The following is a 25740-nucleotide window of genomic DNA, read 5'->3' on the forward strand; positions in this document are numbered from 1 at the left end:
AGAGAGAGAGAGAGAGAGAGAGAGAGAGAGAGAGAGAGAGAGAGAGAGAGAGAGAGAGAGAGAGAGTCTTCAGTCTCTTCACTTGCCTCAGTAGCGCAGCTTCATTCCTCCACAGACGGATTTCAGCCGCTCACCCGTTCACGCGGTATTTTGCCTCACGACCGTTGTTTCAAACTTTCCAAATATCACCCATCTGTTTATTATGACGGGACCGGCGATGGTGGCAAGTTTCCCAGCGCGGCTGTAGTTTTCCGTGCAGATTATATAGCCTGTGCCGGTGCAATAAAAGGCTAGTAGTAATAATCATCATCATCAGTAAGGGAGGATGTCTTTGCAGGCGGTGAATGTGAGTGTGGTGGATGTGCTGGGCTATCTGGACCAGAGGAACCTCAGCGTGGAAGTTACCGACTGTAACATCAGCTGTAACGGTTCCGTCCCGCCCAGACCAGCGCGAGCCAAAGGTAAGACCGGACTGACACAGGTGGTGCTGAGTGTCACGAGCCAGACTGGAGCAGCACAGCTCTACTGGGTTCTGTTCTGTTCTGCTCTGCTCTATTTTGTTCTGTTCTTAATTGTTCTTTTCTTCATTGTTCTGCTCTATTCTGTTCTTCACTGTTCTGTGCTGGTCTTCATTATTCTGTTATGTTCTGCTCTACTCTGCTCTGGGCTGTGCTGTGCTAGGCTGTTCTGCACTATTCTGTTCTGTTCTGTTCTGCTTTATTCTGTTCTGGTCTGTTCTCTTCTCTTCTGTTCTATATTCTGCTCTGTTCTGGTGTGTTCTGTTCTATTGTGCTCTGTTCTGGTCTGTTCTGTTCTGGTCTGTTCTGTTCTGCTCTGTTCTGTTCTGTTCCGCTCTGTTCCGCTCTGTTCTGTTCTGTTCTGGTCTGTTCTGTTCTATTCTGCTCTGTTCTGTTCTATTCCGCTCTGTTCTGTTCTGTTCTGTTCTATTCCGCTCTGTTCTGTTCTGTTCTATTCCGCTCTATTCTGTTCTGTTCTATTCCGCTCTGTTCTGTTCTGTTCCGCTCTGTTCTGTTCTGTTCTGTTCTGTTCTATTCCGCTCTGTTCTGTTCTGTTCTATTCCGCTCTGTTCTATTCTGTTCTGTTCTGTTCTGTTCTGTTCTGTTCTGGTCTGTTCCGTTCTGCTCTATTCTGTTCTGTTCTGTTCTGGTCTGGTCTGTTCCGTTCTGCTCTATTCTGTTCTGTTCTGTTCTGTTCCGTTCCGTTCCGTTCCGTTCCGTTCTGTTCTGTTCTGTTCTGTTCTGTTCTGTTCCGTTCTGTTCTGTTCTGTTCCGTTCTGCTCTATTCTGTTCCGTTCTGTTCTGGTCTGTTCTGTTCCGTTCTATTCTGTTCTGTTCTGTTCTGTTCTGTTCCGTTCTGCTCTATTCTGTTCTGTTCTGGTCTGTTCTGTTCCGTTCTGTTCTGTTCTGTTCTGTTCTGTTCCGTTCTGCTCTATTCTGTTCCGTTCTGTTCTGGTCTGTTCTGTTCTGTTCCGTTCTGTTCTGTTCTGTTCTGTTCTATTCTGTTCTGTTCTGTTCTGTTCTGTTCTGTTCTGTTCTGTTCTATCCATTTCGTTCTATTCCGTTCTCTTCTCTTCTCTTCTGTTCCCTTCTATTCTTTTCTGATCTCTTCTGTAAATCAAGCTGTCTTACATGAATCATCCAAGTTGAGGTGTTAAATTGTATTTATCCCTCAGACGGCGTCTTAATAGGTTCATCAGGCACCAGGCAACATCTGGCCCCAAACAGATGGGTTGTAAACCAATTAGGTGTTCTACCTTATTGTTTGTGTTTATCACTTGAACTACGAATCCAGTGCTGTCCTGATTCCTTCTGTGTGTCAGGTGTAGCATACCTGGTGGCAGGAGAAGAGCAATATCTCAAAATATTTGTAAATACATCATTTTCATAATCATGAATAAGCAAGCATATAATTGCTTTATTGCTGACATTGAATGATTTCTACAAAATAAAAGCTACAGTCCATGGGTACAACAAGGTGGGGCTGGTCTGTCATTAGCTTAACTTGTGGGCAGTGTTGGGAAGGTGAGTTTCTAATTGTAAATGGTCACAAATGACTGGTTACCTGCTTGAAACTGTGACCAGTAATGTAATCTAATTGCTTTCAGTTACTTTTAGTAGTAAAAGTAGTGTAGTGTAAAAACAAAAAAGCTGTTTAATTTTGAATGCTTATTTTGTTATTCATTAATGCAAAATCCAAAGACGCTTGCCCTTTTTTTTCCGCAAGAGATTAAAACTCGGCCCAAAAGACGTACGGTCCCTAAGCTGCGTCTTGCATCACAACACCATTGGAGTATCTGGGCTGATTAGATAATGAGGTCTGAACGTGGGCGAAGGGTTCTTCACTTACTTCTCTGCTGCTGCAATATAGAGAAAATTTCAAATCTTCCCCCACTAAATAATTCACAGCCATTCCTCCTTCAGTGGTGCATTACTTTTATTGACCTTATACGGTAGGCATCTCGCTGCTGAACGGCGGCGGCAGTAGGCTCCTCTCCATTCTACTGGTCCAACTACCTGGAGAGGAATGAAACGCTGCGCGGTGCGTTCACTGTTTGACCAAGAGGAATGGACTAGAGATTACCCACTCTCTCATTCTCTCTCGCAAACATTTGTGAGTGTACACAGTAACGTACACACACACACACACACACACACACACACATTCAGCGTCTTCTCTTACTTACCTGATTCCTTAGTGGACCATTCATTTTCTGCTGACTTAGCTATCTTCCTTTAGGCCAGCGGAGAGCGATGCAGCCTGATTGTTTAGGTCCATCAGTATTGTTGCTTTTAGATGTGAAACACGAGTACTAGGACAGGAAATTAAAGCCCCATTTGGCCACTTGTGGAAGCACTGTTGCCCCAGTGCTGGCTTTGTTTATGTTTTGAATCATGGAATCGAAGACATTTTTTTTCACTCACAAATTGACTGAGCTTTTCATGCTTGTTGATGTGGCACGACTGTTTGTAGCTGAAAAAGGTTTGTTTATGTTAGTTATGTTGGAAACATTTAAGTAAAACAGCCGTATATTTTGAGTTAAAGTAATAATCTTTTGTAATAATTAATTATTAATGAAGTAATTTAATAATATTTTTCATAACTTTTTGCTTCTCTCTATCTGATTGATATAGCACATCATTGAGTCAACCTATAGCCAGTTCATGAAAGCTTTTACATTTGCTATGAGTTTTCTATCTTAGTCTTTCCTGGGAAAAATGCTTTTCTGCACAGGAAGTGATGCGAGCAACAACAGCAGTTTGTTTAGACTATACTGTATATAAGAGAGCAGAAGAAATATAAGAAGCCGCAGTCTACATTGAGCATCTTTATTATAACAATATGTTGGGTCAGAGTGTAAAACGCCAATGTAATGACCGCTTCTCACCAAAGGTGTCGCCAAAACCCAGAAAAACAAGAATCTCGCGGATTATCACTTCAAACCATATTTAGCATGTATAACTATAGGCTCGAGAATCTATGTGAAGCCACATAAAATCAATATATTCTGCTATAGGGTGTCAAAAGTGAGCTATAGGATGATCGAAAACTATTCAGATCTGTGACATTGAGAGACTCGTCATCTGTATACATGATCATTCTAGAGACACAGGAATATTTTGTTACATCTCCTGTCAGGATGTTGTGGCTCTGACCCTTATACTTCCAATTCAGACTTATTCTCCTGTTGCCCTCATAAATCACTGTGGATAAGAGCTTCTGCTACATGCCTAAAATACAAAAAAATCATCAACACCTGACACAATTCACATTATTGTTATCATATTGGACTTACGATAGGAGCGAGCCGGTGCAGACGCGGCCTCAGTTATGGGGAAACAACATGCACAGCTGCACCGCGGCACGGCCCTGGACACTTTCCACTCCCGCTGATCCAAAGTGGCACTTTGCTGAGCTCATGCTGTCCTTTTGTGTACATGTGAGATAAGTAATCACGAAGTCGATCTCATAAGCATTAAACGAACCCTGTTTCATTTTTCAGAGCGAAACGATTAGCCCTGGGCTCGGAGAAAGAGAGAGAGACACAGACTTTTTTTTTTTTTTTTTTTTTACTGCAGACAAGCTGCGCACTGCACAGTAATGAGCCCCAGCCCAGGAGTATCTAATATCTAACCAATTTCTACAGCGAGGTGTTTTGTAGAAGAAATTAGCGTCTCGTACCCTGTGGGCATGTACGCCATGATGCAGGCCGTCATAACATGATCACGCTAATCAGATCAGATAATCGGGGGATGAATTTGTAGCATCCTGGTAGGGGGAACAAACAAGCGTATATACATACAGACACACAAACACAGGCATATACACTGAATCTACATAACATTAGGGACATCTTCCTGATATCTGCTTCTGTTTATCTAATTCTCCTCCTTTGTGATTGGTATCGATTGGGAAATCAATAAGGGATAATGGCTTTTACCTGGATTCACCTCATCAGTGGACTTCATGAAAAGAGGAAACACCCCTAACATTTTGTACATTCAGTGTATGTAGACACACACACACCAGCACCTATTTAACAGATCACGAGTGTGTATAGTGAAGCCGGTATAGGAGCGGTGGAGTATGACAGCACTAATAAAAATCCCCTCAAACATACACAGCGCTCCCTGAACTGTGCAGTGGCTCTATTGATCTGGAATGCCCTCTGTCTGGAGACTGCCGTTATTAACTCGGTACAGCAAGAGAGGCAGGGAGGCGGAGGTGTAGCGGAAGTTTGGGCGTTAGGTTCAGAGCTCCCGGCGTCAGACAGACCGAATGCATAGGGGTGAGGACTCATTTCACTGTCGATTAATCTAAAGCTGTTTAACTCACCAGCTTAGTAGTAGAGAAACACCAAAAACAGCCTTAGATTATAGCGCTTTTATTGAGTATACTAAAAACATGCAACCCCTGCATAGCAAAGCAGATGATGAGTTCATTTCTTCGTCAGAAAGTTTGATAAATATGAATATACTAGTCCATACCTGGGGATGCGCGCGCCACAACTACGTGCAGACTTGCCAAAAATGAGCATAAACAGCGTAAATTTGGGAAAATGGAAAAATCAGCTTCGTCAGTCCCTGCCTATGCCAATGCTCAATGCCCATGTGCAGTTTCAGATTGATCGGAAAAACCATTGAGGAGCAAAATGGATGCAGACAGTTTTATTAATTGTAGTGTTGTGTCCTCTTTTGAAACACTGTTGCTTCATGCTTTGTTTGCATAGTGATTTATGGGATGAAAGATTTTTTTTTTCACTCTGAAATTTAGCGTCTAAGGTTTTGATACAAGGGCTGACACCATGTGACAGCCGAACATGACTTTTACATGCATTTTGAGGCTGAAAAAGTTTTCTTTTTACACGTTTTTTACAAGTAACGATAGTAATCTAAAAGTAAATCTAGAAGTAAATCTAAAATATACATGATTAAATAAATAACAGATTGTAGCTTTAATTTATGCTCCAGTCATTTAGCCACTGACATCAAAGATTGTTGTATTTCTTGGTATTTCCAGAGCATGGGCCAGAAATCTCAGAAGTACTTGTTGAGTCATTGGTCATTGATCAGCAACCGTATCCTTTACACCCCCTCACAGGTGTATTATGGTCATTTTGGGCTTATGGGGCTGCAAAAATCTTAGTTATAGCACTTTAAAAAATGTCACTGCTCTGATAACCTCAAAAGCCCTCTGCCCGCTCTTCAGTTTGAAGGCTTCAGTCACACTTGATGCAAAACACGGCGTTGTGATGTCTGTGTCTTCCACTGTGACAACTTGCATGGCATTTAGCCATTACTGTCGGACATCCAAGCTTCCAGAAGTGTCGCACCGTATTAATTACCATGCACACCGCACCAATCATAGGCACGGGAGCGTGGAATCCATGGGAATATAATTGCAGCTGGTCAGTGTTTTCGAAGGCAGGCAATTGGCAGGTTTTCGAAGGCAGGCAATTGGCAGGCATCTATCTTCCTCTTACTCTGTTTCCAGAGGACAGGGATGTGCTAGAGCTGGTGTAAGTTGTTCTGCCTCGGTTGGTCTGCTAAATACTGTACTTTAAATAGACATGGAAGGGAGCCGAACGCCAATGTGCTGTCTGTCTTCTCTGGCTGGGGTCAAGCTTCATGTCCCATGCCGCCCAGTCTCTTCTCATTTTTCTTATATTCCTCTTTCACCATTATTATTGTTCAAGTATCTGTTAATGAGGCAAAGTTTTTGGGGAAGAATTAAATGGCAACAAAAGTCAACATGCTTGACAAGGCCTCGTGGGTAATTGAATATGTGCCAGGCTTCTTCACGCACTGCAAACAAGCTCTTTCCGACTTCCTTAATTTCAAAGGAAAGCAGGATCAATATTAGTCTCTCTTGGGGTGGTATCGCGGTAAGACTAATTGAGTGGAATTGTGCTGACTGTAACAGTAACTCTCCTCATTACACTGATAAAATGCGATACAGAGATGAGGTCGGCTTCTGCACACTGGGCACTATGCTAAAACGCTGTCAAAGAATTTCATTTGCCACCACTTAATCACAGCCAGTAATGCAGTGTGGTCATATGTTGCCCTGAGCGTAGAGCGCTGCGATGAAAACAAGGCCATTGGGTCAAGTCCACATTCACGCAATTACTGATTCATCTTTCTATAAATCCGTAGCCCACAAAATCCAAACCGTACTATACACCAAGCCTTGGTTGTCATTATAAAAGCCATAGCCGCTATTTTATGTGTTGGCATCAGGTGAAACGTGGCCAATAACAGCAAAAGGATCAATAACCTTAAAGTCTTTCCACAATTAAGTTGGAATCAGAGCTTCAATGCAGTTATTGTGCTTTTCCTCCGTGGCTGAAATGTGTACATGCGGACGAGGTCGAAATCCTGTTCTGATCTCTATCGATCGGGTCTTCCAGGATAGCCATGCTGTCACTGCGGCTCAACTCTCTGAACTTACCTTGGGAATTTGAAAACAGACAGAGTCTGATTAGCTGTGACAACATGAACCCGGCAAAAGGATGATAGGGATTGAGGCCAGATCTAATAAGTCCTCTGTGATGTGAGGTACTGATTTATTGGCAGTGTTGGAGCAAGTGCACAAAGCCTTTACTTGAAGCAAAGATCCACACTTAGGACGCGCTCGCACCGACTCCAACATGAACTCTGGTGGCACGTAATAACCACACTGAGACGGTAGAAAATTGTGATGTGGTTCATTAGGAGTGAGAACATAATCCAAACCAGCTACAGGAGACAAACCACAAAACGCAAGGGTTTATGGGTATAAGGAGACAGATGTTTATGCTTGGAAAGCCTAGCATAACTAAATGAAGTCTGGACTGATGCTCATATTCAGCTGTTTTGATTTACCAGGGAAGATAAATTATTATACAGCTAGGAACTGGTTTATAATTGCACAGACTGCACCCAAACAAACAAATACAAAAATGCAACTAAGTTAATTTTTCCACTATGATTTGGACCAAAGAAAACAAACTGTTGGTGTGATCGCACCCTTAAGGAGAATTTACATCTCATTGTCATACAGAACACTTGTAGCTCCAATTTTGCCATTTTTTTTTGCACTGTGACTGAGGATTGATATTGAGCCCCATGTGTGGAAAATGTTTCATAAGCCTGCAACAAATCCAAACCATGGAAAATAAATTTGTCTCTTGATGAGTCTCGACTTGGTAAGAGGCTCATTAATGTTCACAAATCTAGACTGATGTGTTGAAGCCGGTCGGAATAACAAATGTGAAGTCTGTCTTAGGATGGATTTCCCTTTCTAAGGAAAAAGTAGAAAACACCTCAACAGAACAGCGCTATGGCAACAGGCCACAATTCAACAAGACTGATCACTGCATTGTGTCTGCTGACAGATGAAATTCAATATTAAAAAAATGTCTTTGTATATCAGTGCTTTGAATCATTCTGTCCTAAATACATTCAAGTGAAGCGAAGCGTGTTGACAGTCATTCTGATTGCACTTGAAATGAAAACGGGCATCATAGTTATAAACTGATTGCATGTCCTCTATAATAATCTCTTATTTTAAGTAATAACCTGTAACTACAGCTGAGATACATGTAGCAGAGATGGATATTTGCTTTTAAATGAGAAAGTATAAGGATGGAAGCAATCTTGTATACTTGGGAACAGTACTTGTGTAAAGTTTCCTATACAAGTTCAACACAGGATTCAAGGCCAGTGTTCATTGGTTCACAAAGGACTTCTGCTCACATGTAATTAGAAGTAACATCAGGTTTGGATGTAGTTGACCGTCATTTCTAATTATTTTTTTTACCTTTTTATCATGTCTTTCTGAAGTGAGACCCTATGGCGAGGTTCTGATTAAAAGGATAGATCAAAACCTTGTCTCCTTTTGGATTGCAATCAAATCACCTCTAAGGTTATTACTCCTCTATATTAATACTCTTTTTTAACAATTTATGAATGTTCCAGGATGGGAACTAGGCTCCAAAAATCCACCTGTGCAGCCCCTTGTCCACATTTCCAACCAAAGATATGAGACTTTGTGAATTTGCCTCTGGTCCCTGTGGAGTTTGTGCAAATCCTTTCCCAAAGATAAGATAAGACGAGATGATGTGATTAAACTGTAATGATCCCATGGGGAGACTGGGATACAGTAAGTGTTGCAGCAGCAAATAGTAACAGGATACAGCAAAGGAAAACAGGCTCTGAATGAGAATGGCAGTTATTTAAACATACATAAGCTGCAGTGTTATTCTCTCGGGGTCCGGGTCGCGCCAAAAATGTTCCGCGTCAGCCACTCATGCCATATAGGAGCATCTGAGAGGTAAATGCATTCCTTTGATCTGGGATGTATTTATAGATGCCCGTGGATTTGGTGAACACAGCTGTCACGCTTGAGGGAGTCAGAGGAGCCAAAGTGAATTGTCCCGGACTTAGTTCGGCTCTGGGGACCCGACGCAGCGCTGCCGCTCAGTGAATGCATAATTCCATTTTCACTCTGCCGGATCACACAAAATCGAATACAATGCGTGTTGCCGAGCCCCCGGTGTCAGCTTCCCGCTCGGTGTCGGTCCGGAGCGAGGAGGTGTTTGCAGAGGTGGCCTTCCGTTGTGCTGATCATGCGTGTCGAACACAATGCTGTTGTGTAAAGGGAACTCGCTTCCTTGAATGGAAGTGTGGTCACTTGTGCTGCAGACTGGCCTGCTTTTCAGACTGGATCATGGGCGGATGGTGCTTCACCTAAACTGACCGCTATATCAGTCTTCAGGGGTTGAAAGTGCCCTCACACCCCTTAGAGGATTTGCTTATCAAACAAATGATTAATATTTGCTGTTTTAGGGCAACCTGGCTAAAGCAAACAACATATACCTGCAACGTCCTGGGTTCAAATGTAGTCTGAGATCTTTGTTGTGTGTCATTAAATAAAAGCAAAAATGTTATGTCATTATGTTTCAACTATGTTTTATTCTATACTATGAGAATAAAGTTAGTATGATTTTGTAAAGACAAGAGAACATGAAAACAATTATGGAAGAAGAATAAATGTAATGCCATTTCACCACATCATAAACGTTTCTTTTCTTTGGCTTCACACTCAGTATGACACTAAAATGCAAATCAAATACCATATTTTAAAGTCCCCTATTATGTGAATTCAGATTTTCCTCTATTTATATACATAAATGATCAAAGATATATGATGAGTTATTGCATTTTCAAAACTCCATCTATTTTTACAGGCAGTTTCAGATTAACTCCAGGAAACGCGTCACAAGCTGGACTCGGTCCTGATTGGCTCCCTTTCTAAGGAATTGCAGAAATCCATCCAATCAGGCTAGTTTGCAGCATTTGAACTGGAAAGCCTCCACTCGGCAGGTTTACCTCATTTGAATTAGAGGAGCTGGAATTAGTCTTCAAATTCATTCACTCTAACGAATTCAATTAAACTTTTAAGCCACATTTATTTGCAAAACATGAAGAACATTCTTATCCTGAATTGTAGCAAATCTGAAAACAAAATCATGAAAACTGAATAATACAGGACCTGTAATGGCTTCATCTCCAAACATACCGTTTGTGTCCCGGTCGCGTTCCTCAGGAGAAGCGTCTGCCTGCAAGCAGCCCGTCTGCAGGCTCCGCTGCAGCCCGTGGCCTTTAGACTTCTCCCATGTCGCTCTCTTTAATCAGAGGACTCAGTCAGCCCGGCACACGGCCAGGCCTGACCTTGTCCTGTCACATACTCTCATTCTCAAACACGCTCGCCCTGACAGGCCAGTGTGAGGGAAGGGAGCATCCCAAACCCTCTGGCTCGGCCCTCCTCCGCACGCCGATGCTCGGCCGCAGCGTGGAGGACTGTCACACTCGCAGGGGAAAACCATACGAAATGTAATAATCACATATTTTGGAAGACGGTTTCATTTTGGTGTTGTTTGTGCGGTTTGAGGCTTGTTTTCCCTGCAGTTTGCACAGTAAACGCACTCATGTTCTTCCTCCTCCTCCTCCTCTTCATCTTTTATTATTATTATTTCAAGTATCATGCAATTGATGGCTGGCTTGCATAATTACAAGACAAAATACTCACACTAAGCAAATATGTTTTCTTCTTCCCCTTTTCTGTCTTCTCTGTCATTTTCTTCTTCTTTTATTATTTCAAGTGTCATTTAATAGTTGATTGGCTTGCATGATTACCAGAAAAAAATACTGATGCTAGCACATTGGAAGATGTTGATGACGATGTTGTTTTTCTGGTTCGAGTCGTGTTTCCCAGGTGAACAACCTCATACAGTCTGTTCAGCCAAATGCAATAATGTTGTTGTTCTTCTTCTTCCTCTTCTTTGTAATTATTATCATTTCAAGTATCATTTAATCCATGGTTGGCTTGCATGATTACAAGACAAAATACTCATACTAAGAAACTGATGAAGCAAAGTTAAGATTCTATAGTTTACAAGACTTTCATCTTGGTTTTGTTTATCTGGTTAAAGTCTTGTTTTCCATGTGAACAACCAGTCTGTTCAGGTAATGCACTCTTCTTCTTCTTCTTCTACTTGTCTATTCCGTTAATGCACTGCTGTGCCTTTGGTAATGCACTAGATAATGTACTCCCTCCCTATAATTGATCGGCTCAGCTATATAAAACAACAGATATTATAAATGATGCCCTCTCTCTCTCTCTCTCTGTCAGAGATGGACTCTCTGCGCATCCTGCTCTACTCGCTCATCTTCCTGCTCAGCGTCTTCGGCAACCTGCTGATCATCGTGGTGCTGGTGCTGAACAAGCGCATGCGCACCGTCACCAACTCCTTCCTGCTGTCGCTGGCTGTCAGCGACCTGATGATGGCCGTCTTCTGCATGCCCTTCACCCTCATCCCCAACATCCTGGAGGACTTCATCTTCGGAGCCGCCATGTGCAAGACCGTCACCTACTTTATGGGTGAGGAAGGGTTTTGAATGGGGAATGTGGAAAAACGCTATGGGACGCAGTTGCTTTCTATTATTATGCCTAAATATGATAAAAATCTTCATAATTGGAGACTTAAACATCCATAATTTATTGACTAGACCTGTGGTTCTCAACGTGGGGCCCGGGGACCACCAGGGGTCCTTGTGGGGGTTCCAGGGGTTCCCCAGCAAATTGATGAATTGTTAAACTTCACCATTATTTAATTTACAAGAAGTTAGCACAATTAGAGAATGTAGAAGAATGACTGTTTTGATCATAGTTTCACTGTTATCTCTCTACAGATAGTCATGGAATTCTGGACAAAATCATATCTAACAATAAAAATATTCATAGATTTGGGTCCGAGAGACAAAATCTCATCAAATTAGGGTCCTTGATATGAAAAAGGTTGAGAATCACTGGACTAGACAACTCTCTTGCTATAGAGTTTTTAAAGGGGCACAGCTTACGGTGGCCTGTAATTGACAAAAATAATAAAAAAGTCACATTTTCACAATTGAAATGAGTCAGCTAACTAATTAGAGCAAAGATCCAACAGAAGCATCTCATGAAGAGGTAATACATACACTACCAGTCAATAGTTTGGACCCACCTGATTGAATGTTCTATGTTTTTCATTCTCTTAAAGCCATTTTGATCTAAAGGCTTCTGCTTAAATGCTTGAAATTAATTTCTTAGATAAATATAGATAGTGAAGTTGATCCTATGTATGAATTTCTTTCCAAAGCCTTTGCCTTTCCATCAAGGCAAAGGGCGGCTACGTTAAAGAATCTAAGATATACGATTTTTTTTAAATTTGTTTAACACTTTTTTGCTCGCTGCATAATTCCATTTGTGTTATTTCACAGTTTTGATGTGTTTACTATTATTCTAAAATGTGAAAAATAGTAAAAATAAAGAAAAATACATGTGTCCAAACTGTTGACTGGTAGTGTATATATATTTTTGATCAAACCACTACACATACTGTATTTTGTGCTATGGGGCAGTTAGAACCTAACTTACTGCACCTTTAAATATTATTGAGTGTTTTAATGTCTTAGCAGTGACTGGGCCCGCTCGCGTTAAAGGTCACATCTTTGATCTGGTTTTGTCTCATGGTCGGAGACAAGCCTCGGCATACAGCATTTGCAGTTATTAATTATAAATAGCACATTTCCTGTAGGCTATATTGTGATTATTTTTTGCCCAGCGAACCATTTTAATAGATAGCGATATGCAATTTGTTTCACAAAATAAGCAATTGGGAGAAGAATAACAATGAAACTATCAATTGTCAGCTGTTTTTCTTTCCTGTTTGCTCATTATAGCGCTGAAATGAAATGCTAATTTGAGTTGCTTGCGATGAGCTCATTATTTCCAAAGCATACCATGCCATGACGAGCCCTAGCCGGGCTGAACAGAGCTAATGGAGACCAGGCACAAGGCTAAATTAATCTGATTAACTCTGCGTTTTGGGAGAAATTGGTCATTCAGCAGCTCCTCAGTGGGTTAATAGGCGTTTGTCATCCTTGTGCCTTCCTTTGTAGGTGGCAAATGCTCGCGAATGTGTTACAGCATTAGACTTCTGTCAGAAAATTGCCTGATATCTCGAACAAGAGCCCGTCTCCCCGAGGGGTTATTCTGGGCTCCGTCTCGCCTGTCAGAAGTTAACCATCATGTTGGAGGCACTCGAACAGTCACACATCTTCAGGAGTGTGACTTAGCGATGAGCTGGCTCCCATCAGGCCGGAGTCAAGGTGCCACGTGAGTCCTGAGTCAGACTCAAGGACGGGAATGGGGAACGGGAAACAGGGGGGGGGGGGGGGACTCAGACCCGCCGCGGTTCTCTGTCTCCTCGCTTCACCTTGAGCTCCGAACGGCGGCAGAAAAGCCATCAGATGGTGGAGGTCCGCAATCCTGTTATCGTCTCAGAAATGCAGCGCTCCGTCTGTGAGGAACAGGCTCTCTGCTTTTCAATTACCGGGCGCTCTAAGCTGTAATGGGGAAATTTTTGTCTTTGTCGTTTCGGTCGAGGCGATGGCCGCACAGTGTTTTACTCGGTGTGCTCGGTGTGAAACAATGGATCATCTAACCCTACTTGAAAATCACATATCGGCCAGTCATGTCGTCCAGATGGAGGATCCTCCCTGACCACAGATACAGAAAAACAGTCTGGAAAACCTGCAATGACATTTTATTTGGTTTCTCCTACCATTGAGTATGTGCAGTGGGTCACCCTGCCTTAAAGAGCTGTTAAACCTAAAAGTTTTAGTGTCCCATGATGGTCTAACTGCTGTTTCAGAGGCTTTTCCACCCTGATAGGAATACAATTCTTGCGGAAAACACTGAATCCTTGTACATTTTTGGCCTGAAAATAGTCAAATAGAAAAATATTGGCACAAAATAGGCGACTGTAGGCTAAAAACATTGGTTCAAAACCTCTAGTGGTCAGACCCTACAACCCCCCCAACTACCACCCACCCCTCCCCCACCAAGTCTATGACATCAGCCCGCGCTGGACAGGAGCTGCCCATCATCTATCAGCCAAAGCCAATCAATATGCAGGATCATTTAGACTTTCCTCACTCATCGATTCTCGCGGCGACCTGCCCGGCAAACTCACCCACCCTCGGCAAACTCATCCGTTAACACGTGCCCATTAGACATATAATACGCCATCCATCCATCTATGCATCCATCCGTCCCTCCATCCCTCCATCCGTCCGCCCCTAGCTCGATAATCATGTGAATCATAGCCTCTCTGCCGTTTCTGTGGCAGTAATGAGATCGATGGTGCAATATTCACCGTGTGTTTGTGCGTGTTCAGCCGCACGCATATATCCATGTTTGTGTGTGTTTTTTTTTTGCTGGTTGTATGATGCAATTACCAACCAACGTACCAGCTCCGTCTGCCGGCTCCCCCTGAGGTCGGGCTTGCATAATATATTTGAATTTGGGCTTCTGTGCGGCTTCCAGCACACTTTGACAAACCTGGCTGGAAGGACATCTGGCACTTATTTTTCATAACGCATTAATTGCATTTGTAAAAGTTTTTACGCCTTCGGGCTGCGTCAGGAGAACATTGAGCTATGCGAAAAGGGAATGCGGCGTGAGCGGACAATGAATAGGCATAGATACGGATGAAACACACAAAAAAAAAGAAGCTAAATCCTCTCTCTCTCTCTCCCAGGAGGCTCTGGAGGTTTACGGAGAGCTCTTCACCTCAGAATTCACACTCGGCAGTGTCTCTCGAAAAGCCAGTTATCAACCGGCGTGCTGCAAGCGCTCACCCACTCCGGTTTAATGAACAAGAAAAAGGATTAGAGCTTCCTCATCCTAAAAGAGAGAAGATATAACGCGGGGGTGGGGAGGGGTGGGGGGATGTGAGCGTTTGGTCGGTTTAGTTGACTGGAAATTAACTCGGCAGCACCTTGTCCAGGATCACAGCATCTCTGATTCAAACAGGAGCCTCTCAGTACAGTAAAGTGTCGGGGAGGAAGCCTTTGATCTGCATGTCTCTCTGGAAATGGAGCGACTGGAATGGTCTTTCTAATGCAGCAATTGACCAAGTCGTGAATACAGTGGAAGCCTGCGCACTCTATTTAACATACAAACAGAAAATGTGTGCGCCAGGAATATTAATGAGCTGACTGCACTGTATTGTTTGCAGTTTGAATGTCTTAAGTTAACTGAGTGTAAATATGATGGAGGTTTATGGGCTCCACTGGCTGCTGTTGAGGGTTTTACAATGTGTAGTTTATCAACAAGAAATATGTAGTTCGGCCATTAATGGAGTGATGCTAATGCATATATTAATGCATGGGCGAATACAATCTGGCAAATAGACATTGGTTCATTTGGACTTCAGGTTCCTGCAGTATATCCTTAAGTGTGTTGTACTAGACCAAGGCTTTGTGTTTGACTAGAAAACACACATTTTATCTCATACAACACATGTAGGTTCATACAACACACATTTAGGTTTATATAACACACATTTAGGTTCATACAACACACATTTAGGTTCATGTAACACACATTTAGGTTCATATAACACACATTTAGGTTCATACAACACACATTTAACATACATACAACACATATTTATATAAGATAGGTTGTTATTAACACATCTTGTCTTGAAAAGTAGCACAAATGTATGTTGTCTTGTCCCTGACTAGACACACAGATGTGCTGGAAATTACACATTCTCTCTTACTTCCAGACCACCGACTCTCTTAGAGGCTCAGTCTGGTCCATCAGTAGAGCTGATCTGGGATCAGTGTTGCCCGCCAGACAGTAATGAAACAGATGGTCAAAGGGACCTGGACTGAAACGCTGAAACGGTTGATAAATTTGGCCCTAGTGCTTCTGGACAAGATTCAAAGCCCTTCAGACAAGAAACACATTAGTCTGCTGTAACTTTCTTTGAGCTGCCTATGTACCTGCAGTGCCATCAATTCAAATGATTGGGATATCAATGCTATACATCACTTGAAAGTGCACATCTACTACTCTTCACTACGAATGTACACAGCCTTTATAAAGGGAGGTTTGAAAAGATCACTCATTTGAAAAGCTAAAATGGTTCTCCATCTGAGAGCGTCAGCAGCCTATTGGTTTTAGTTTGATGCAGTATACTGTCAGGTTTTAGGTGAAATGCTTTTAATAATGCACAGAGTCTCACTGACTGCTCTCCTGGCATAAAAGGCATTCAGACATCTTTTTGTGACTGATTTTCCCTTTGTTCTCGAGTTTCTCTACAAGTCAGCTCCTTTGTTCTGTTCGCACGGCGATAAGATAAAGCTGTTCTCCGCTTCTATCAGACTCTGCAGCAGTTCCCAAAGCGAATATCTCCACCATTCTCTTTGTTTTCGACGTATCACGCATTTGCAGTCGACAGATATCAAAGGCAGTAAACATACACTAAATCATGAATCATTTAGCTTTGGATCAGATAGCCTCTTATAGAGCACACTGGAAAGGAACAAAGATTTTGCCTTCGGTCCTCAGGAGAACATATCGGCACCTGCTGATCGCCCAGAAGATAGATTTGTTCAAATCTCAAGCAAGCCATACAGCCGGCCTCTCCTCACAGATGCTTATTATGGCTCCTGTAAATTGAATTGCGCCACGCTCATAGAAGTATGCATACTGATTTCCCCTGTCGAATGAGAATGCAAAACCACGGTGTAGATAGGAGACGTCCTGTAAGGAACAATTGATGCGAATGAATATTATGTGACGGGGAAATGGTGGATTGAGTTTGTTGATTCTCTTAGGAACAGAGGATTAGTGGGGTGAATTTATTCCTGGGTGTCTCTGGCTGCCGGTGACTCGCAGGTATGGGTTTATTAATGCTATTTGTCTCACCCCGGCTAACCCCCCCAGCATGACGGACTACGCACACGAGCTCGCTCCCCGTCTTGCAGCTTATGCATATTCATTCATGCAAATTCATCTTGGCCTTGGATTGCTTCTGAAGGAATTTCAGTCTGAACCCGACGGAGACGGTGTCCTTGGGTACAAGAGGAGACTGACAAAGATCTCATGTCTTGGCTTTGTGATGCTCCTTTATCCTTTTTAAGCATTCGTAGAGCTGAAACACGTGAGCGCAGTCTGTTGTACACCCTGTCACCTTTGTGTCCATTAGAAACATACAGTAGAGCGAGGCTGTTGCTGCACAGTGTTCAACAGGCCATTGAGCTGTTTTGTCAAGTTCCACAGAATCGATAAAGAAGGGAAGGACAATATGTCACCATGCGGAGATGTTAGCACAGTGGTGAAGGGCAGAAAGCTCCTTTATCTTTTAGGCAGACCTGTTTTTCATCCTTGTCAGTTTTACAGACGTTAATCATTGTTGGTGATGCAGTTGTTGGTCATTTCTTATGTGGCTCATTAACTAACGGATTTTATATAACAGGAGGTAAATGTTCTATAAGGGCATGGTCAAGCCTCTTGTTTTGTAGCAAAATCGTTGTGTCGACTGCATTTTGTGCTGATTAAAGTGTGATACACGCTTTGTTTCCATAAAGACAATCTGTAGTAGCTGCCGCTATCAGCAAGCAGTACTTATGTACAACTGTCAGACACCTAACAGAAACTCCACAACACAGCCAATGAGCTCCATACTGACTCTTTATGATCAGAATGACAACTAATATCAACTTATCAGAGGTGGGGACTCAAGTCACACGACTTGGACTCGAGTCACAATTTTAATTGCTTGAGACTTGACTTGATGCATGAAGAAAATACTTGAGACTAGACTTGACTTGGGTTCTGGTGACTTGGGACTTGACTTTGACTTGTGCTTTGATGACTTGAAAAGGTTTCTAAAGTCTTGACTTGAGATCTTGTGTTTGTGTAAATGACAGTGATGAGATTTGTTCCAGCAGACGACTGAATTGAAATTCTGTTTTCTGAATTTGTATGGAATGATTGAATTTATTGAAGTTGAAACTGATTATAGAAATCAAACTCATGATGCTCTTACCAAGTTTTTATCTTATTGCATTGAAAAGTCCGATATTTTATTTTCTTTAAGATATTAAATTGATTTGTTCTGACAACATTTTGACTTGAGACTTGACATTAATGACTTGGACTTGACTTGGTAATCTACATTTAGACTTGGGACTTGACTTGAGACTTGTGCCTCAAGACTTGAGACTGACTTGGGACTCGAGCAAAGCCATTCTGCCTAAAAAGAAACCAGGCACAGCATTTTTTCCAAACCTGCTGCTTTCCATCCATCTTGCTGCTTCCCATTGACTTGAGGGTGAAAAACTTGGCGGCAGTTTCACTACACTTTTGCCCCTCCCCTCTTTAGAGATTATTTGTCCAGTTTCAGAAAGTCCTCATGCGTTACCAACCTTTCTTCTTGCTCCCTCCGCCTCAGCCCAGCCAGCTCTCTAAATACTTACCCTTTACCTTTCCGACAGGCATCTCTGTCAGCATCTCCACCTTCAGCCTCGTGGCCATCGCCATCGAGAGGTACAGCGCCATCTGCAACCCGCTCAAGTCGCGCTCCTGGCAGACCCGATCCCACGCCTACCGCGTCATCGCCGCCACCTGGGTGCTGTCGCTGCTGATCATGGTGCCCTACCCGGTGTTCAGCACCCTCAAGGCCTTCCCCAAGTCGAACAGCTCCGTCGGACACATGTGCCGCCTGGACTGGCCCAGCGAGCAGGCCGAGCAGACCTGGTAAGAGCGGGTGGGACTGATTTACTTGAAATGCATTGTGATGCATTAGAAGCCCATTAGATGCTTAAAGTTGTTTTTTTTTGTATAGACCATCCCTCTCTTCTTTGTCAGCATTCTCAGGTCCAGATTCAGAATCATAATCAGAATCAGAAATACTTAATTGATCCCCGAGGGGAAATTGGGTATTATTAAGATTGATTCATTAAGATTGTGTTGCGAGGGCAATTTGCACATTTTTTTGTGTCACAGTTGCTTATCGTCTTATTCCACAAATCAAGTTGTGGCGCAAGTAAGCCCTCGAAAAGAGAACTATGCAAGCAAATAGCCCCCTTCAACACCAATTGCAAACGCAAAAGGTGCGTTTTCAGCTTTAAGACTAATCCACCAAGGCTGGCACCCTGGCGCCCTAAAGCCCGATTATGATTGGAGCGCTGTCTGACCCTTCATCCTAATGTAATTAACAAGTGAAGAAAGGAAAAAAGTATGAAAAAAGAATAAAAACATGATTAAATAAAAGATAATTCTCTGATCTGATTTGAGATTCAAGGATGGAAAACCCTCTCCCTTGTTTTCCTGACTTGCTGGCGATGTCTTACAGCAATAACAGCAGCCATTCTGAAGTCTTTGGGGCAGTTGGTGTTGAGAAGTGTTGGTGATTTGGGTGCAATCTGCATGGCCTCACCTACTAATAATTATCTGGGCAAAATGATATGATTTACATAAAATTTACATATGCATGACCTTGCAGGCACAAAGAGGCTTTATTTTTTAACTAGCGCTAGAATGCAGCTTTCCACTCGCTGCCCACAGTTAGTGATATTAAACATACATATTAAAGGAAAATTAAACTCAATATTACAAGTACACAAAAAAAGCTCATTAATTACAGTAAGTAAGTAGAGTAATTCTAATTCATTATTTCCATCCTTGCTTCATGGTTAGGAAAGCTGTTCTTTTGTCTGTAACCCTCTGAGGACCAATAAGAGCTGCTTTGGTTCAATGGGGTTTTTTGGTTTGTTTTTGAAGAGAGTGTAACACTGGAGTGAAGGTTCTTTCTTGTTATTTTAGGGTCCGATCCCAGGCCAGCGGGTGTGAATGTGGTTCCAGCGGTTGGGGCTTTAACCATCACCTTTGAATAATGAATGAAGTCATTAAGGGGGAGACTTGGTTTTTTTTTTAAGATGAAAAAGGTGAGCGGGCAGCTCCTGTTGAGGCTTAATTAGACAAGCGGAAGAGAGGGAATGAAACAGTTAAGTTTCAAGGCTTAGCAGGGGTCATAGCAAAGGAAGGAGTTGGAGAGAGAAGAGACAATATCATAATACAGACATAATCTGTTCTCAGTATTGGCGCTGCAAGGGTGCCTCTATCTACTTCTCTGTCATTTTAGGTCAACATGATCATCTCTCTTCCCCTGACTGTACATTCAGAAAAGGATTGAAGACAAAGGCTTATTGAAAAGGTCAGGAGAGATGCAATTATGGCTGCTGAAGTCTGGATTGCATGATGTTAGGAAAGACATTTATCTGTCTGTATGGCCTCTGAGGAGCAATAAAAGCAGCTTTGGTGTTGAAAAACGCCCCACATAGCCCAGCAACTCTGTGGACCCACAATCAAGGACCTGCTTTGATGCATCTCAGGATATGCTGCTCTGGGGTTTTCATATGTCTGTCCATAAACAACTTTGGGTCGTGTAGAGTGGCACAATTAAAATGGAGGAGAAGCTCAACACGGCTAAACCGTGTACATCCCTCTCCCTGACAGCCCTTTGTGGTTGAACACTCTCTGAAGAATTCTCTCTTCGCGCACTGTCTATCAAACGGCGAGGCTTCGGCAGGGAAGACGAGGCGGAGGGAGACCAGTTAATTAGTCTGGCTGGTAAGGAGGAAGAAAGTTGAAACTCAGATGTCCAAAGTCCAAATGTGTCACTGAGTGCGAGGACCCGTTGAGCTCTAATTCACAGCTTCATCTTCACCCAGCACGGCCCTTTTTAAATTGCACTGGGGCTAGGGGGTATAAGTCGGATTGCCAGAAGATAAAATCTTTTTCATCTACCTTTCACTAGTTATATGAATAATGCCACACATAGAGTTATTGAAGCATCAATTTCTAGACTGAAATGGCAGTGTAATTCAACATAAAATGAAATTGAAGCAAATGATAGAGACACATAAGAGTCTTAAAGTGGTTAATAAAACACAAGCCTGGATCTATGAATTTAATGATTTTCTCATTTTTATAATTATGCTTATGAATGGCGTGCTTTTATTTTACGCAGATTAGAGTTTTAGTTCTACAAACATTTCTCAGAGGCAGAGCTGATCTCGAGGCAGAAATAATGTCATTGGTTGAGTTAAACCTTAAATAACCACAGTTTTACAGAGTGCAAGTTAGCTAAGTGACTACTTGAACGGCAAAGAAAGAAGTCCGGTCAAAATATAAATAAAAAATATGAATGACAATGACGTGTTTTTCATTGATTCATAACCATGGCATTCATGATGTTGGAAGGTCAGCAGGTTAGCTAACTAGCTTACCTACATACCTATAGGCTAGTATGGCTAGTATGGTAAGAAATGTTTGTATAACTAAAACACCAATTTGCCAATTTTACCATTGTGATATCGGTTGTAGCCAGTGGTTGAGTCACCACTCTCCACCTCTCAGTTTTGTCATTCAGTAGTAAAAGTAAAATATCAAAGAAGAAAGACAAACAGTGATGAGATGAAATGAGTCAATTTCCGGCTCTCCCCATACTACATACATTTGTAGTTGAGTTTGTAGTGTGGAAATGTTTCACAGGAGACACGTGCATATCATTTTCTTTGATGATTAATAGTGACCAGGCATCCCCCTATCCTGGGTACGAACGGGAACTGTCTAAAGAGGGGACCGTGAATATTCATCATATTCTTGGTCTCTTTCATGTATCCCTCTGCTACTGTTTCATCCATCTGGGCTTCCCCCCTGGAGGCAAAACAAGCACAGATAGGACTAGCACCTCTCTTTATGTTCCCGCCCCTCTGCGTGTTCACTTCCTGACAGCCTTTGTCTTAACAGATTTTAAATAGTATCAAACAGCCAGCTGATGAAAAGCTTTGACTATGCAAGGGCCCGGCCGCGGCTTGAAAGAGACACGAGAAGTGAAACAGTTCAGAGGGTTGCCCAGGAAGACATTAGAATATCACAGAATGAATAAAACCCAACACCTTCCTCTCCGCTGTCGCTTTCATGTCCTGACTGATATTTGCAGTAGACGTCAGCGGTTAAGAGCGTTCTCTGATTAAGGCTAAATCAAAAGGGAGTTGTGGTATAGATGCGGCGGTACGGATGATTTAACGCGATCAAAGTGACATCTGTACGATTCCTGTGTCTCATTTATTCATGCATTCTTCTCTCTGTCCAATTCTCTCCTTTGCCGTAAGTGTGCCCCTTTCTCATCCTCCTCTCTCAGTTCACTTCAGTTCAGTTCATTTCATTTCGACTGGCATGACTGTTGAAACGAAAGATTGAAATGAAAAAAATCCATATTGCCAAAGTATTGAAGTCCCCAGGCGGTTTATTACCCAAGTGGTTACTCAAGCATCTCATTCTGTTTAGCAGAACATCCTCATGGTACACTGGACCAATATACTACTGGTCACTCACTACACTTCCCTCTACAGCTGCAGCCATACTGCTCAAATGTCTATATGTTGACTTACAATAAAGAGTACATGTAGAATGATATGTATAGTCTATGTACTATCTATATGTAGTGTGATACGTATTATGTTCTTAACAGAATGTGAATGAACGAGGTCCACACTGCACCATGCTTCAACCAGACAACTTTACTTCCTGTGCCACTCACACTAACAACCCCTTCATGCCGTAAAACAGTCCCCTCACGTAAAACCAGCATCTATAAAACTGTCGCACATCCTGTGTGCGTCCGTGTGCATGTGTGTCATGCATAACAATACGCAGTTCATAAAATGCCCAAAATGCCTCAAAAATGTCCCTAAAAATTAGGAGTACCGTCTTTTTGCATTGCATCCTGTTCACATTGTTTTCTTCGAGTTGTCGTATATTCAAGTGTGAGTGTGACTATTCCAGTGCGTTCTTGGAGAGAAGTTTTTGATCAGAAAACAACCGAGCATGCAGTCTGAGGCAGATTGAGTGTTTATTTGCCAACATGCAAATGCATTATTTCATAGTTCAATAAAATTGTCCCCAGAAAGGACCACTCCTAAAAATCATATCAAGGGAGTAAAAATGCCCTCTGTGAAAAAGTACATTTCTTACACTGGTGAATTCTAAAGTGTAATTGTCCATAGTCTGTCTTGCACTGTCCCATTGCACTCCATGTGAGGGCCTGTTAGCCCTGTGTCATGTGTGTCAATATGTACTGTGTTATTGACAATGTAAAGTGTCAATATGTCACTGAGGCAAATTCATAAGGTTGTGTTGAAAACCTTCCTTGGTTTAAATAGGATGGCTTAACGTAGATATTTGACCAACTGGTCCAACTGGTCTGCCTCCCACCAAGGGTGTTCTGTTCTTTCATTATGAAGATGTGAATTTTTACAGCACATTTTCTTTGAGTGCAATATATTTGATTAAATCACAGACTTAGTGTCATTTTCGCTAACTTTATAAAGCGATCCTTCATGCCATGTAGAATCCAAAACCCTCATGAAAGCTGTGAAACAGGCCAAAGGTTTATCTTTCTTTTGTTGGACAGTGTGGTGGTTAGGTTGCACTTGATACCGGGAACCTTTGTGTCCTTTCTGTCCCAGAGTTACTCTTTCTACACATTCCCTCGTTGTCATTCGGGTCACATCAGCCTCCGCTTCAGAAGATAAGGGAAACAAGACCTTCATTGCATACATCTCTGAGCTCAGAATCATGCTGAGCAGTTTCAAAATTGAATCGTGAAGTTCACATTTTTTTTCACTCTTCACGATGAAGAGTTTTTCGGTCAATTTGGTTTTAATAACTAGAAAATTGACGGGAATGGGTTTGACTGGTTCCAGGGGTTTTCAATAGTTTTGGATTTTATCTCTCTTACTTTATGTCTCTCTCTCTGTCTCGTTCTGGCTGTTTTTCAGGTATGTGCTGCTGCTGTTCACTCTGTTCTTCATCCCGGGAGTGGTGATGATTATAGCCTACGGTCTGATCTCCAGAGAGCTGTACCGGGGCATTCAGTTTGAGCTCGGCCAGAGCAGAGAGACCACCGGTGAGATCAATCATAAATTCCATCCAAACTGAAAAGACTTTTTATTGCACATTGCCTTAACTCATAGTTGAAGCATCTTTTTTCACCATATTGCCAAAATATTGAAGTCTAGCTTGGAGGATTGCACTAGGCTGCATTGAATTGCATTAGAAAGAGAGGGAACAGCAGGCTTTATCAACAGTCCAGTAAATATCCTTTAAAGTATCCCCATAGCAATTGCCAAGGTCAAGTGTAAATCTCTTATTAAATATGCACCTGCTGGGTTTGTACCTGCATTCTAAAATGTGGTTTCTGGTGTTAGTGTTTTGCACCCTCTAATACTTAGCATGCATGTTATGTTTAATACCACACACCCACCCAAATCACCAATCTCTGATACACACAAACACATAAATATTGCAGCATAATTGCAAGGGAAGAGTCTTTAGTTTCCCCTCAGGCAGAGAATGAAATATTTTGTCTTCACGTACAGGTGCTGCAACCTGAGTTTTTCTTTAAATATATTTCTATCAGTTGTCATGAAACTCTTCTCCTCAGCCTCTTTTCATGTCTGTTATACATTTCTCCTTGGCCTTATGTGTGACACCTCCTATAAAAAGAGAAAGCCTGTCAGACGTAGCTGCTTGAAATGTAAATGCTTTCTTCAATGTGGTTTCTTCAGGTGAAAACCTGCTGTTGAAATGGTATGCATTGGAAACACCAGTTTCCATGGAGTCGAGTCTTGTACATGATGCATCAAGGCTGAGAGAGTCTGAAATAGCCTGTGGCAGAGACTGTTGATCTGCTGCTAAATATATAAAGTTCTGTAAAGCGGCACAATGATGAAATTCCATCCTTGGCATTGACTTAGTGCTTTGTACCCTGTAATACTTGGCATTCATTTGATGTTGAATACCACGACTAGCCCAAACTACCGCTCAAACACAAACACAAACACTCAGATCTTTACCCCCACCCTTCACAGGGCTGAAGAATGGCGTCAGCAAGACCGCGTCCGGGGTCAATGACGACGACGACGGCTGCTACATCCAGGTGTCCAAGAAACCCCCGTCCGCCGTGGAGCTCCCCACCCTCTCCGCCTCATCCGGCGCCGCCCAGGCCAAGACCGAGCGCGCCCGCAGCAACACCTCGGAGGCCAAGCTGCAGGCCAAGAAGCGCGTCATCCGCATGCTGATGGTGATCGTGGCGCTCTTCTTCGTCTGCTGGATGCCGCTGTACTCGGCCAACACCTGGAAGGCCTTCGACCTGAAGTCGGCCCAGGGGGCGCTGTCGGGGGCGCCCATCTCCTTCATCCACCTGCTGTCCTACACCTCGGCCTGCGTCAACCCCATCATCTACTGCTTCATGAACACGCGTTTCCGCATGGCGCTGGTGGCCACCTTCGCCTGCTGCTGCGGCACCCGGCTCTGCCGCTGCTGCCGGTGGTGCAGGAAACGGGAGGGGGGAGAAGACGGCGTCACCGCCGCCTCCATGGCCACCTCCATGTCCAAGTTCAGCTACACCACCGTCAGCACCACCGGCACCTGCTGAGTGCGGCGGAGAGGTGGCCGCTCGTTTCTCCGGCCCTAACGCTGCAACAGCATCGGCAGCGGTTACGGTGCGCCATCTGTTTTTTCGATCGTGTGTGTTTCACTGTTCGTCTTACGATGAGTCATGCGCTGAGTAATATTCCTGCCCCCCCTTTTTTAAAGCCTTTTTTAAAAGGTCTTGTTCAAATTCAGTGTGCATGGTTGTAAATCTGAAGGGGGGAAACGTCTTTTCAGTTTGGTGACATTCTTTTCTTCTACTTGATTGGCAGCATCCGCTTTGTTGCATACTGAAGAGAACATCAAGTGCCTGTGCTCTTTGTGTGGCTTCGTTTG

At 42.8% G+C, this 25740-nt stretch overlaps 1 protein-coding gene across 1 annotated transcript; it reads left to right on the forward strand.

Annotated features, from left to right (window-relative positions):
- Positions 1-325: 325 nt before the first annotated feature.
- On the forward strand, positions 326-25408 carry cckbra (cholecystokinin B receptor a). Its single transcript, XM_071901201.2, has 5 exons — positions 326-461; positions 11194-11442; positions 18399-18660; positions 23751-23878; positions 24843-25408. Exons 1-5 carry the CDS (start codon positions 326-328, stop codon positions 25406-25408), a joined length of 1341 nt encoding a protein of 446 aa, XP_071757302.1.
- Positions 25409-25740: the final 332 nt, after the last annotated feature.

The sequence above is a fragment of the Centroberyx gerrardi genome, chromosome 21 (assembly GCF_048128805.1).
Source record: "Centroberyx gerrardi isolate f3 chromosome 21, fCenGer3.hap1.cur.20231027, whole genome shotgun sequence".
Lineage (NCBI taxonomy): Eukaryota > Metazoa > Chordata > Actinopteri > Beryciformes > Berycidae > Centroberyx > Centroberyx gerrardi.